The following is a 15,686-nucleotide window of genomic DNA, read 5'->3' on the forward strand; positions in this document are numbered from 1 at the left end:
GGCCCGTGAGCGCCCTTCTCCCCCTCCTTCTTCACGGCCCTTGGTGTCTGCAGAGTTGTTTCTCCCACACATTCTCACTCCTCTCGTCCGACTGCTGTTGTGCAGCAATTTTTTCCCCCTTCTTACATATGTTGTCCCAGAGGCGCTACCACCGTCACTGATGGGCTCAGCTTTGGCCAGGCGGCAGGTCTGTCTCAGAGCCGGCTGGCATTGGCTCTATCAGACATGGGGGGAGCTTCTGGCATCTTCTCACAGAAGCCACCCCGCTACCAAAACCTTGCCATGCAAACCCAACACAGCTGTGTTCCCTTTGTACGACTGCAGTTCACCCATACAGTTGACCTACATAATGTTTAAAACACTGCTGGTGTTCTGCATGGCCTAAGCTAGCTTTTAAATATGTGGCATCACTACTTTCACTCCCTTATTCCTGCATCTAATATTTTGAATCGTATACCAGCCTATGTGTAAGTTCTGATTCATTTTAACTCATTGTGAAACAGATTCTTTTTGTTTAGATTGGGATAGCAGAATGTTTCGTCCATAAAGAATAAAACTGATAAATATTCTACTCATGTTCAGTGATATCCGTATAGTTGGGAAATGTCACATAGCCTATTTCTTTCCACCACTACTTTACAATTTCTTATTTATTTGCTATCTTAAAAAAAGTTTGAAGACAGTCCCCTCAGAATCTGTTGAGATTTTTCACTCAGAGTTTGGAGACCTCAGCATGCTTAAAGAAGGAACCACATCTTAATCCTGTTTTGAAGTGCTTTGAAATTGGTACAGAAAATGATATAGCAGCAGGCATACTATACCATTCTTTTTGCCACAGTATCTACATATTTTTCAATGAAAGTTGAGATTCTGTAGGAAAAGGGAAAAATTGTAGAGCAAGCTTAAGAACTTTGAGAAAGTATGATGAGCATTGTACAAGACAATCTTATTTTGGAAAATAGTAACACGCAACTTGAAATCTCCCATTGAAATCCATGGGAAAATAGATCATGCCAGAATATAAGAATGGCTTATTAACAATACCATTTTATGAATATGTAAAGAAATGATGCATTATACAGTTACTTAAGAATTTTAGAAGATAAGATGACCAAAACCCATCCGTTGCTTTGAAGACTCTCTCTTTACTGTACTTCTTGTGTGGACCATGCCTATAGACAGGATCAGTGAAACTGTTACAAATTATGTTTGCTTGGCTAATAACAGCTATGTAAAATCATGTCATGCAGTAATATTGCTTCTCAACATTTTAAGCTTAACATAGGCATAAAAATGTATTTGCCAACTTTTTGTATTGCTGTAGTTGTTTTTCTTTATGATAGAGAGAAAAGCAGTGATATGTACTCATATATTACTCAAAAACAGTAAATTATTCTCCCTTGAGTAGTGTGACTAGGCTTTTTCTAGATGGCCCTGTGCTCAACAACTCTTTACATTTAGATTTTTGTTTCACATTTGGACTTCTACTATTTATACCTCTGCTGCCTCTTTCACTTCAGTTTCTGGTAGTTATCCACTGAAAGGTATTTGAAGTAGGATATGCTTAAAGTTGCCTATTCTCTGTTGTCATTTTTTATGCAAGGCAGTTCTACAGGGATGCACTGGTATTCAAAACATGGTACAGTTATTCCCAAATGTGAATTGTGTAGATTTGGACAGTCATCTTGTCAACTTATTTCTTTCATTCAGTGCAACTGAAGTAAAAAAATAATCAGCACAGCTATTCCTGTTAGACAAAAAAGTAACAGAGGAGCTGAAATTCTATGCATTTCAACAATAAAGCTCTCATGTCCCTGCAATTCATATTGAGATTAGAACGTATTAAACAGGGAGGAAAAGAAACCAACGTAGTATAAAGGTTCTTGCTTTTGGATTATTTCTACATTATTGGAAAAGATCTGCTGTAGCACATTTTTAAGGTTTACTTCTTGATTTCTTAATACTTGGTACTTGAATTCTTAAAATTAATTATTGAATTCTTAATGCCTTTAAGCTTCTATTCTTTAAATCAAGAACTTGCATTTGTGATTTACAGTTCTTCTTAACACCATGCAGTACGTGTACGTTCCCAAAAGGCAGCAAAACAAGGTAGCTGGGAATGGAGTGGAATGGAATGGAATGGAATGGAAGCTAGTAGGGAGAGTCCAAAGGGATACCATCCCACCCCATTGGAAGAACCTGAACTGTTGGAAGAAAAGATGAATCAAAATCAAGAAAGCATAGACCAGAATAGTCTCTTCAATGTAAAGGTCATGTCTTCATTCTTTGTTAAAGGAGGCCCTAAGGCTGGACTAACCTCTCAAGCAGATAGTTAGTTCAGGTGCAATGAACCAGAACTCTTCTGAGCGTGCACAAACCAGACAACTCAAGCATACCTGACATTTAACACACCCCACTTTCCCAGACAGGATGCCCACACAGTAGCTGTGCCACTACTATCGTAGTTTCTCATAAATATGCATCACATAAGGTTGTGAGGCAAAAGCACGTATCTTGTTCAGTGACGGTTGTCCATATTCCGAAATACACGTTTGTATTTAAATTCAGATGATCCATGTTTTTCCAATTCTTGTAGGGTGTGTATACATTAGTGCTTTAGTTCAAAACACCAGAGCCTTTTTGAGGTGAATGTCTCAATCATCCCCATTTACCATCCTTTGGTTCAAGTCATGGAGCTCTCTTGGAGCTCATGAACAGTATTCCTTTCATGTGAAACTAAATTGGAATAGAAATTCCAGGAGCGCTTGTAATAAACGCCAGCTAATGGGAGTTCAGTGCCAGACTAGAATTATCATGAAATATAGTCCAGAAATACACAGAGTATGGGTGTCAGGAGCAGAGTACCAACTGCTTCTTCACTTTATAAATCCATTCCTGTTGGGGCCACGCCTCCTGCTAAGGTAAACATAGTCATAGAAAGAATCAATTAGGAAGCTCAGAATTTTTTGCATATTGTTTTTCCGATCTTGGAGAAACAGATGTAGTGGGTGCAGGAATTGGGGGCTGAGTGGAAAGAGAGTTTGAAAGGTAAACTTTTTTTTTTTTTAAATATACTTCGAGTTCACTGTAGTGCAAGCAGGCCACTTGAGGCACAAACAGCACCAAGCTGACCTGAGAGTATTCCAGAAGTCCTCATTGGGATTTTTTTTCTATTTCATCTTTAATTACTCACTTGTTATCTTGAAAGTGTTTTTCAGTGACAAAAGATGCATAGGTGCCCTTAATACTGGGTTTCTGTGCATCTGGCAAGGGCCACAATTAAACCACAATAGCTTGCTTTTTTTCACAGTAGCTCACAGCAGACCGTCAGCATCAAATAGTCCTAAAATATTTTCCCATCTATTTTTAGCCAACAGAGGGTACACACAGAAGTGTAATTATAATGGAGTCTTCATTTGCCATTTATAATAGGAAGAGAATTCATGCCACTGGATGATTTTCCTCCAACTCCCTGCCAATACCAATTGCTCCTAACTAGCATATATAGTCAATTATAAGCTTTATTTGGCTAGTGCATACATCTGCAAGCATAGCAAACAAATGACTGCTCCAAATACTGTGCATGCCAATTACTGTGCTTAGAGGGATTTGGACAAAAGAGAGAGATGCGTGAATGCACTGCAGAGCAAGGGTTTATTTCTGGGGGTTTTTGTTGTGGGGTTTTGGTTTGGTGTTTTTTAACAGTTCTCTTTTATCTGCTGTCTTTGTCTTCTGTTTGTTTTCTTCCCTTCTCACACCACGGTGTGGAATGCTGAATGCTGATGAGAGAAAGCTCTTCGGAATGTCAATCAGTCATTTTTCATTAGCTCATTTAGGAATAGGATGCCCAAATTGGACTCAGTAAGCCAGCTGTAGGCTACCCAATTATCAGTACTGAGCTATCTGGAGCTGTCTTCCTCTATCTGATAACATTTTTCAGTCATGGGGATCTTCACTTGTTGAACATTTTGTTAACCATCAGTAAAAAGTTTTGCTACTACTACGTAATGTATACGATAGCTATAATTACTATCTCTTCACAGAAAGAGAGATAAAACCAAGGTTACTAATGAGTTTATAGTCTGTATAAGAGAAATACAAGACAAAGCGTGACACTTCCATTCTGTAGAAAAGTTTTTAACCCCCCCCCCCAAATTAATAAAAAGATTCCAGGATGTGAGTACCACTGCAAGACCACAGGTTAGCAAGGAGTTTAGTAATATAAGGGGATTGTTTCATAGTGGGACAGAGTGACAAAAAAAGATAATAAACATAGAAAGAGAGAACAGACTTCAGAAGCTGCCTGAAATGCTTTTCTGAGTTGTAACTATAGTTTAATGTGTTCTGCTTTGATCAGAGGCCATTCTCACGGAGAAATGAGAGGATCCTTGAAAACAGAAAGTGTACTTCCTGTTCATAACTCATGTGAAATTTAAGTATAACAAATAAAGATGATGCAAAGATAAACATGAAAAGTTGACTGAGTAAAAAGAGCTGCTAGAAATTATGGCCACTGTTAGTGTCTGCTGTCTGATATAGGAAAGATCTATGAGTTATTTGGATTTTTTTTTCCTCTCTGCTCTTGCATCCTGCTGATGAGATGACCTAAAATTGTTTAGCTTATGAGAGCTGACAAGATCAGAGACCATGGTAGTATGGCTGCAGGGTAGTGAATTATTCTTGTTGAATTCACTGAAGTCTTAGGAAGTAAAATAACAGAAATAGGACTGAAACTTAGGCATCTACCCAGACTTTAAAAAAAAAGAAAAATCAACACCTGGAAGGATAAGGTCATCTATGGTCTGTGCACGAATACTTTTTTTGAACATTCATGCAAAATTAGATCTTACTGAGATAATTTGCAAAAATATTTGGAGCGACCGTTCAGCATTCTTTTCTGCCACAGTTATCTGGAGGAATTATTATGGAATTAGTACCAGTTATGCTAATGGCGTCAGTCCAGGAAAAGTACGCCATGAATAAAAGCAAAAAATTGGGCCCTCATAGGTGAAAGCATCTTAAGATTCCAATGTTCCAAAAGCCAGCAAATTTGATCTTGCTTAAACACGGAAAAAACCCTGGATATTCAGAGCCTCAGGCTACAGCACCTATTACTTATCTATTCCACGATGTATAACCCCACTTCTAGTGTATCAGTTGGACAAGTGAAATTATCAATAACTTTAAAGTGTTACAAACTTTCTTGTAGGTGTCAAGCTGAAAAGCTGGAGAAATATTACTATACAGCAAACAAAGCTTTAACAGTGCTCTATTGCTGCAAAAATTGTAAATTATTTAAAAGACAAAACAAAGATGCTGTGTAAAGGTGTGAAAATATAGAAATTTAGAGCGAGAGGACAGCTCTCTGCTTCTCAGTTTCCAGTGAGTCCACAAATTTCAAGGTTAACTGTGTTGCTCTTATTGAAATAGTTTTTCCCATTAGACTTGTAAGCACAAGACTAGCTCGTACGTAGAATATAATGGAACAGAATACTCCGTTGTCTTTGTTCCCATGCTGCCCTATCTACAGGACACAGGAAGGATGTACAGCATCTCGAATCCTCAGGAAGTATCAGGACTGGCAAAGCTGGATTTCCTCTCAGAGCCCTCAGCCAGTGATGGTGCAAAAAAGCACAAAGAAGCTCCACCATTCTCCAAGCTCTGCCTGTACCCAGGAGAGCATCATGCTTCTGTCTCCCTGCACATGCTGACTCTTGTGGAGAGACGGGAAGAAGCAGGTTAGATGGCAGTTAACCTCTGTGTCAAGGCACAGGGAGTTTTTCCCCTGTGCTATCATGAATCCATTTCACAAATACAGAAGAACACTTGGTCAGAATCTGCCTGTGTGATCAAGGAGATATTAGGAATTAGAGTGTAAATGTCTTTTGCTCCCTGTCATTTCTTGCTGTGATGTGCCTCCAAACAGGTATCCATTTCTGTGCTTATGAGGTACAGAGAACTTTGGTTATAGATCACTGTTTGGAAATTAACCCAGCTTGCAAAAAGGATTTAAAATCAGTACTCCACAGTGTGGCTTTTGACTAAACGATAAACAAATATGGATAGACCAAAATGTAACATTTTGATTCTGAAATTCCATTTATTTGAGTAGAAGTTCTAGTCTATACTGTTATCTGTTCCCTTGTATCCTTTTAGGAAGGTTTTTGAGTACCAGAACACCTTGTTTCCTTTCCTTTTTCCCCTTCAGCACTACTTAAAAGTGTACGCTATCTGTATTCTCAGAAAGTGCAATAAATAAGACAGGAAAAAATTAGTCCACCCTAGGTACCTCTTTGTTTTGAGAGCACTGCAGATTTTTACATACCTAGTCATTCTCTCCATTTTGTCTGGATAGCTCAATCCAGTGGAAACCATAAAGGCACAGCTCTAAGTATGAAAGGTTATGGAGCTTGCCGTGTGGCAGAGTGACATATTTAAAAGAAAGGCTGGCTTTTTATGGAACAGCCATAAGCCCGACACAGCTTCAAAAGAAAGAACTGACAGGGAAGGTAGAAACTAAATTTTCGCTTCTGGATGCTTTGGTAGTTTCAGATAGAAAAAAAACTTATTTAGACAATTAAAGGAATACAGTAATGACAATGATGTGACTCATTTAAAAGTGAGGCTTATTGATATTAGAGTAAAAATTATTCCTCTCCGCTATTGTTCTCTGTAAAAATATATTCTAGCATACACAATTCCAGTGGTCTTTACACATACAGCACCTGTCTTTTCCCCTTTAATTTGCAATATTAAATTTTTAACTTCTTCTGTGCTTATCTAAAGATAAAGTACATCCAAGCCTCCTCTGTATGACACATCAAATTAGTCATTATACTTCAGTAGATTTTTACACAGGTGAATTGAAATGCAGAAACATACTGATCAACACAGCAATGTACAGCACAAAACTTGACCAAAAATTTGGGTTGTGGTGTGGGTTAGTTCTGTATTTTAATATGGTGAGTATTCTTTCATCAAAATGGTATGTTAATATATTTTGGAAACACAGAGGGGAAGAAAGTTCTTGAAAACAGGCTGAAGCACACTCCTGTTATGATGAACAAATACAGGAAGGGGTATTTATGAAAAAAAAAAAAAAAAAGTAGTGCAAATTAGTATTGAATATGAGCTATTGAGTGTGAACTTCAGGTTAGTTCTTTCAGCCTTTTTCTTTACTTGTACACATGCTGAATGTGTACCCTTCTGCCAGCTGGAATCTCGCTGAATAACAGGTATCTTCTCTGTTGACCTGGGTCATGAAAACCACTAACAGTTATCAGGGCTGTATCAGAATTCTCTTATAATTTTTTATTTCTTTCCAGGGTTCACCAGGGGAGCGTGGAGCAGCAGGCACTGCTGGCCCAATTGGTCTACCAGGTCGTCCTGGACCTCAGGGTCCTCCAGGCCCCGCAGGGGAGAAGGGTGCTCCCGTAAGTAATCACAGAGTCACATAAAATTATCACAGCACAGACTTTTCATTCCAGAATGTTACTGTTTCCCACGTTAGTATTTGCCTGTTAAACATATCCTCAGAATACCTGACCTACTCCTTTTAGATTTACAATTAAGTAAATAGTAAAACATTTCTTGTCATACCATCTAACACCCAAGAAGGGTTAAACCCGTTACTATCACAGCAGGGAGTGAATATAATAAAAAAGTTTGTCAAATCAGTCTTTCATTAAAACTTTGTACCCAGCCACGGTGCATTAGAGTACAAGTGTATTTATCATAGGCTTCCATTATTATTTAGCATAATTTTCTGATACATTCTCTTCCCTTTATAGTTTCCCTCCTGCTGTTTGGGTTTTTTTTAATTTTGTATTGGCAATGTGACTCCCTGTACTGAAATCTTCATTAGTCTCCTGTGATGATGTGGATCACTTCCTTTTCTTCAAAACCAGGGTGAAAAAGGTCCTCAAGGTCCAGCTGGACGTGATGGAGTACAGGGTCCTGTAGGACTTCCTGGTCCTGCTGGTCCTAGTGGTTCTCCCGGAGAAGATGGTGACAAGGTGAATCATTATAATTGGTATTGGTGCATCTGTGAGAAGGTCTGTCGGTAGAGTTCTCTGGTTGTAGCTTTTCTCACAATAAATATGGCGACGAAGCAACTCTTAGCCCTGCCTGCCCCAAACTCCCTCCACCTACTGCAAAAAACCTAAACAACCCTTCTATAATCAGATGTCTGAGGGACAGACGCCATGGGACACTGGGACTTGTGTTCAAGAACTAGTAGACTAGCATTTATCCTGGCAAAGAAACAAGGATGAAAGTGTGGCAAAATAAATCAAGGCAGATGATGTCAAAATTGATTTTTGCCTATTTTAGAAACTTGGCTTGCTGAATGAGTAAGATAAAATGTTCTGGGTAATGTATAGTGATTTGGAACCAGTGTTGATAGGTTGAGTGTGTCAAAATAATATGTTCGCAGCAGAGATGTTCTGTTGACTTCTGGCAAAATTTAAGACACGGCACCTTTCAGGATCATCTTGCATGTTTGCTTGATCCAGCATTGTTCTGTTAGTTAGCATAGGGTAAAGGTAAAGACTTGGAGGTTCATTTTTATGATGCATGAGTGTTATTTATCCCACAGAGAGTCTTTTCTGTGATTTAATTTAATTGTCTTTTATTATTGTATAAAGAAAACATTTTTTTTCTGACATGGTTTCCTGGTCATTTGAATAATTTTGAAGTTTTGAAATATTGTACACGACAGTGAGAAGCAGTTGTTCAGTCACATACAGTTAGATGAGTCTGTAAATCAGGGTGCTTTCATTATAAGTTCATATTGAAGGTGACATGAGGAACACAATTTCCTTTATTTAGAGCTCAGTTGCACTATACTTCAAAGCCAGGTCTTGCAGTATAGCAATCAATATCTGGATTAATATGACATACTATTGATCGATGCAGAATTGCCCCCTTTAGGCCTTCACACTTGAAGCAGCAGCATAAAAAGAATAGTCATATCAAAAGGAACGTTTAAAGATACTGTGATACTGACATCAGCTAAGTGAAGGAGACCATTTTAAACAAGAAGTTTAACTTTTAACTTTCAATTACAGGGTGAAATTGGTGAACCGGGTCAGAAAGGTAGTAAAGGTGACAAGGGAGAAAACGTGAGTAGCAAAATCCTTTGTCCATTACATTCTTCATAAATAAAAAGTATTCATGTATGAAGTCTGCAGGTAGCCTTGCTACCTCAATGAACAGCAACAAAGACGCACTTCAAAAATGTTTCTTAAAAATAATGTCGAGTTTTAACGCAACACTAGAGGTTTGTACTTACAGAGCCATGCATATATTTAGTATTTCTCATAGTTCTTGAGCTTACAGAGTCATTAAAAAATAGATAGGTAAACTACATTCCTAAGCAGCCTTCCTATATCATTTTAATTCATCCATTCTACATTTGAACTGGGAGAGACCAAGACTATGCATACATTGTCTTACTGTGTTTAAGTTAACTTCACTGACTGGGTTGTGTGAACATGCCCGGCTTTAGCTTCTTAGCCATAATGATGAAGAATATGAAGACTCAGTAGAGAAATCTACTAATATAGTCCTAAAATTTTTAAAGAATATCTAATTCTTGGAGAGAACACTTAACTGATTGCAACATTTCAGAACAGCGAAGACCTCAGATGAAATGGCTTATATGAGTTTTCAAATATTATCACTAGGCCTATTAGTGAGCTTAGGGCTAATCATTCTTCTACTGATTTAATTTGAAATATTTCTGTCCTCAGAATTATTTCTAAAGTTCAAGCACTTCCTCTTCAGATTGAGGCCAGAAATATAAAAATAAGCTTTTTCCACTGTAAAATTTGAAGCTAGAAAGAAAAAACTAGCACTTTTTTTTCTATTTGATTTTGGTTTCTTTCCCAAAAAGTCAGAAAAGGTTTGTTTCACTTCTGTTCAATTTCAAGATAAACTGGCATTTTATTGGAATAATTTTCCTTAAGAAAGATGGGGAAGTAATTGCAGAAAGATTTTTTTTTTTTGTTATTACTATATTTCATCAATATTCACAGTTAGCGAAGTTCAGAACTCAACGTAGGGGTATTCATAACTAAGCATATTTACTACCTTGATAACACTGTGTGCTTATTATGATTAACAACTTACAGAGCATCATAAAAGTAGATTGCTTCTAAAAATTGCACCAAATTTATGGCTTACACATAATCAGATGAAGTTTTATAGGAGGATACATGCAAATTCAAGCAAATCACAGGTTTATGATAATTTCATAGAAAAAATGTGGAGACAGAAAGTGCAAAAAAAGGACGAGGTTTTTTTTTTGGTTTTAAGGATAAGCTTGTCCTTTTCAATTATTTTGTGAGAAAGATTTCTGCAGTTTCCAGTGCAGAAACATATCTTTCACAATCCTATTTTAATAGATCAAATCACAAGTGCTATAATAAACTATTTGTAATGCCCTGTTTACACAAGGAATGTCATATTATACATATGGATGAGAGAGCACTTCTATTATAAACCCCAGTTTTCCAAGAAACATACCTGCAACCAAGTTGTAAACAAATTCTGCTTCAGACTAAAATTACTCTTGCATAATCTGAGCCGAATGCTTTGGTTAACTTGGTAAAATTAATTTAATTATCAAATTAAAACATTTTTAAAAGTCAGTTTTAAAACTATGGACTTGTTCCCTGTTAACTGAAAATCAATCTTGATCTATTTGCTGTTGTAGCTGTGAACCAGCTATGGGATGCAGAGAGATATACGCAGCTCCTCTTTGTCCACCTAAAGAGGTTCATTGCAGTACAGGCCCTGTGTACACAGAAAAACCTGGCGTTTAAAGGAAAGGGCAGAGGAAGCATACGAAGCGGGTCATGGTCCAGTTCTGCTTTGGGCTTTGCATGGGATATCCTTCTGTTTTCCCCTTTGAGACCCCTCTTCACTAGAGATGCTTCTGCGTCAGAGAAATTCAGAAAAAACACATGCTGCACTTTTCTATTTCGGACCATTTTAGCATAGCTAGTTATGCTGAGCATTAGACTGTGACCGCAGTTCCCATAGTGAGTACTAATGTATTTGGGCATGTTCCAGCAGACCTGCTTTACAAATAAAGCGTCTGCAGCACAATCATTTGAGAATGTATCCCATACTCTCAGTCTCAAGGTCTAAGGCATTTGGGAAGGTAATATGTTTTCCTTGAAGTACAGGATTCGGTGTTGAGGCCTGCTTAGCTGAAGTGAATGTTACCCCGTTTGAAGTCATGTGTATTGAATCCTATTTGCGCTCAGTTGCAGTCATTCAACTCATTCAACCCTGACAATTTCAGAATGTGTTTATTTCAAATCTGCTTTCCTTTCAACATGCTGACAGATGTATATTGGGGCAGGGAGGAAAGGCCTTGTTGGTCACCTCTGAAAGACTCTGAAGAGGAAGTAAGTACCTAGTTCTGAAATCACAGGACATAAAGAACAGGTATTGACAATACCTAGACACCCACAAAAGCCTTGGTGGGCATTCAGAGCCTAATCACAGCGAGGACCCTGAGCGAAGAAGAACTGATCCCTCTTTCCTGTTTAAGAAGAGCTGGAAACATCTTCAATTCCCGGTTGAAACTAACAAGGATTGATGTTTGGGGGTTTAACCATACTGCGCCTAACAAAAAATACTATGTTGCCGTATCCTAGCTAGGGACAGCACAATTTTATTGCTGAAGTACATCCTCTCTTGAGCTTCAAAACCTCCACTGCTACCACAGGTGCCTTTATTAACTGAAGATTCTCTCCTGATGATTCTGATCAGTCTCTCTCCATTTGCCCTCCAGAGCAACGGAAAAAAGAGTCTGGCCATGTGTCCAAATAACTTCTCATTAATCAATTGCAAAGTACCTTCCAGCAATATTTTATATCAAAATGAGTATTTAAATGAGACTAAAACCATGTAGATCTTGTTCTGGGCCCTATAAAATGAAGGAGCAGGTAGAAGCATCCTGCAGAGCGCAGAAGCAAGCCATTCCAATATGATTTTTTTTTTAAATTCATGCATACTAATTCCCTTTCTCATGGTAACCCTCCCAGTCAACAGGAGCATTCCTAGGAGTCCTTTGATTTAGATATGTCACCATAGAGGCTAAAAAGCTTTGCTTCACCTATTGCCATCAGGTATGTGACGAAAAGAAAATTAGAGAAGAAATACATAGCTTGACACTTCAAACTCCCTAGAAAATAAGATACTCTAAAATATATACAGAACCCAAAGAAAGAAATAGACTACAAGACTTAAGTAGTCCCTTTTCCTCATCTCCCTATAAAGGACAGAATAATCTAATTTTAGCCCTAGCAAGGTCTTTAAATCCAAGCATTATTCTGCACTAAATTAGAATTCCCAGCCTAGAAACTGCAGACAACTTCTTTGTCATCTGAAATAGCTGACTAGAATTGATGCCCCATCCCTGGAAACATTCCAGGTCAGGTTGGACGGGGCTCTGAGCAACCTGCTCTAGTTGAAGATGTCCCTGCCCACGGCAGGGGGGTTGGACTAGATGGCCTTTAGAGGTCCCTTCCAACCCAAACTCTTCTATGATTCTATGAATTCAGCCGTTGCCAGGTGTAAGGTTTTACGCTTTCTTAGCTTCACTCTTTATCAGTCTAAATTCTCTAGCTGGTGCAAAAAACAGATTCAACCTATCACATAATTTTAACCCCATCATAAACTAGTATCTTGCATTCCCATACTCTCAGGGTTAGATGTCTTCATTACATCACATCTGCATAACTGACTTCTAAATTATGCACAATATAACTTAGAAAGTTATTATTCTGTAAGGAGACTGAAAAAATTAAGAAGTTCCTCTCAGAGACATATTTTTTGCCATTCTGTTGAAAAGAAACTTAATATCAAAGAGAATGTGACTCCCCAGTGCTCAGCAAGAACTTAGACTTTTTCATGTCTCCTGGAGGTCAAAATAAGCTTTGCGCTGTTGCAAAACCCATTTGCAATTTCATAAAAACTAATCCAAATAATAAGCATTCCATTTAAAGATAGGTTGTTAGGTGATGCTTTAAAGGTTGGCTTTTTCTGCACAAATCTCATTGGAAGGTCTGATATTTTTAATTGTGAAAAAAATATTTTTCATTTTGATTCATGTTTGCATGGGAATCTATTCTAAATAATCTGAAACATTACAAATGTGCTTTCAATAAAGGCCAGTATTAAGTCTATTATAGATGTGCAAATCTGAGTCTTTGAGAGATAAACAAACAATGATTGTTTGTACTGAATGGAAAAGACTTGTGAATAATGCTACATTCTCTATGGAGAAATGTAGAAAAGCTTAATATTTGCTTGATCGTGCAAATAAGGTTGTGTCTATATTTGCTTTTAATCTCATTCCAGACGCCATAATCACTAACTTTTCCTTTTGGATGTTTGTTTGTTGCAGGGTCCTCCGGGTCCACCAGGTCTCCAGGGTCCTGTTGGTGCCCCTGGTATAGCTGTAAGTAGCTTATTCAGAGCAAACCTCAATCTTGCCATAACTCATCTGATACTTAGAAGTTCTTTGAACTGCATGCTCCTTACTCAGGAATGTATTTCAAATCACTACTAACAGTTCTATCATTGTCCTCTTATATGCAGTTGTTTATTGTAAACCAGCCTGCATAGGTGTTATTTTATTTCAGATTTACAGCAGCTCAATAATTTGGAAGGAATTATTAAAAATGAAATAGTGTAAATAGCGAATGGGGCCCATCCTTTCAGTGAACTTGTTTGATGGTTTGTATGACAGTCAGTGGTAAAATCAGCTCGGTACCAGATACATTTAGAAGAGAGTATCTCTCTTTAAAATCCAGCTGATACCAGGTGGATTGATTTTTATTTTTATTTAGAAGGCTTTGAATCTTCTACCATGAACGTTGGTAGGACTATATGCTACTCATACTTACTAATGAATGTAGGTATTCAACAGCTAGAATGTCTATGCAGATGTGAAAGAGAAGAGGTATTCAGTGAAAATTTTTGTGAGATATGCAGTATTATTTGACCTACGTTAAATTAGGGCATATGCTGGTATTCTGTTTGTATAACAGATTTCGTTCAATCAAGGTGGCGTACGTGCATTTGCAAAGACATTAGGAGTGATTCTGAGCCCTCTTGTAGTTGTTTTCCAGTGATTTCAGTGGAGCTTTTTCTATTATCAGACCTGTGATATTTTTGCTTTTTGCTGTTTCCAAATAGGGAGGTGATGGGGAGCCAGGCCCAAGAGGTCAGCAAGGGATGTTTGGGCAAAAAGGTGATGAAGGTCCTCGAGGCTTCCCTGGCCCTCCAGGCCCTATTGGCTTACAGGTAAATTGCTTTATTATTTTTCTCTCCACTTACAAGAACCCTGATTTCTGTGTCAGAAACTGAATGAGTATTGTCTTCTAGTAAATAAATGATAGCATCAGTTAATAAGAACTGAAAGATCCCATATTCATAGAGCTCATGCATAAATAGCAGATTTAATGCTGAAAGAGATGGGTAAGATGCTCTGGAACTGAACTCCTGGCTACCATAGGCTTTAGAATTTCATTCAGTAACTCATTCATTTATTGAGTCCAACAATTTCTGTTTTAACAAGAGCACTTCTTTTTACTGGAGATACACATTTTAAATAAATATTCAACCTGGAGGAGTATTTAACGTGTCCTACTCATTTACTGTATTTTCACAATAGGTTTTGGCAACATAGTGTGTTTCTCAGTGATACCATCACAGACACTACTTGTGTTCTGAAAGACTAGCAGAACTCCGTGATGCTTATACACTGCTGCCATCGTTGGCAGGTTCCTATAGTTTCATGTTTCTTCCTCTTAAAAATGTTATTTTATGAGTCAAAAAACACAAAGCAAGCGTACAGTAAAATGTAGGCTTCTCACTGCTGCATCCAGAGAATTACAGTTGAAAAATCCCGCTTTTTCAAAAATTTAATTTGCTTAAATATAACAAAACAAAGAACAAGACGTTTAGGACCTTTGATTCATTACATTGTAATTAACATTAGAGGACAGTACACTTTGAAACTATTTCTAATCCATGCATTAAGCTGTAATATGAATCATATTACTCTCTTTTAAAAAACGGAAAATTATAGCAATAGTGTTTGAATATATTAAACAGTATGTCTCCTTTCTATCCACCATGCGTGAAGTGACTCATCTCTTTCACTAAGCCAAACCTTAACCTGTACCTATCATTTTTTACAGTCTATTACATAATGCAGTTCACAAACCTTACAATGAAGTTTATAAAATATTGCAGACCTCCATGGAAGATACACAGTTCATTAGTGCACTGACACATATGTCTTGTGTAGATTCATATCACCTTTGAAATTGAAAACATCTCTATTTTCAGAAATAATAACTCAGAAAAAAACGATTCCTAAATTTTATTATGAATTGTTAAGTTTTTTATTATTTTAAAGAGAGTGAAATAAAATTATCCTTGTTATTTTTCTCAGATCTAGGATACTCTTTCAATTGATGTTTTTCAATAAAGTCCACCTTCACATTTTAAATTTAATGAGCACTAAGCTACCTAAATATAAAAACCAGTTAGGCTGAGACTTAGGCAAATGAAATATTTCAAATGAGGACTTTTATTTCTCTGATTAAGATTTTAATTTGAATATGTTGGTCCATGGACTGAGATCCCATATATGCTGT

General features: G+C 37.4%; 1 protein-coding gene across 5 annotated transcripts in view; it reads left to right on the forward strand.

Annotated features, from left to right (window-relative positions):
* The window catches only part of COL11A1 (collagen type XI alpha 1 chain), a 167,428-nt gene that overhangs the window by 113,529 nt on the left and 38,213 nt on the right, over nt 1-15,686 (forward strand). For all 5 annotated transcript variants that reach the window (XM_019473101.1, XM_009283198.2, XM_009283200.2 and 2 more), the window contains 5 exons: nt 7,326-7,433; nt 7,908-8,015; nt 9,069-9,122; nt 13,424-13,477; nt 14,218-14,325. In XM_019473101.1, the coding sequence (XP_019328646.1) occupies nt 7,326-7,433; nt 7,908-8,015; nt 9,069-9,122; nt 13,424-13,477; nt 14,218-14,325 (432 nt within the window). The remainder of the gene's footprint in view (nt 1-7,325; nt 7,434-7,907; nt 8,016-9,068; nt 9,123-13,423; nt 13,478-14,217; nt 14,326-15,686) is intronic.

This window comes from Aptenodytes forsteri, unplaced genomic scaffold (genome assembly GCF_000699145.1).
Source record: "Aptenodytes forsteri isolate BGI_AS27 unplaced genomic scaffold, ASM69914v1 Scaffold181, whole genome shotgun sequence".
Taxonomy (NCBI): Eukaryota; Metazoa; Chordata; class Aves; order Sphenisciformes; family Spheniscidae; genus Aptenodytes; species Aptenodytes forsteri.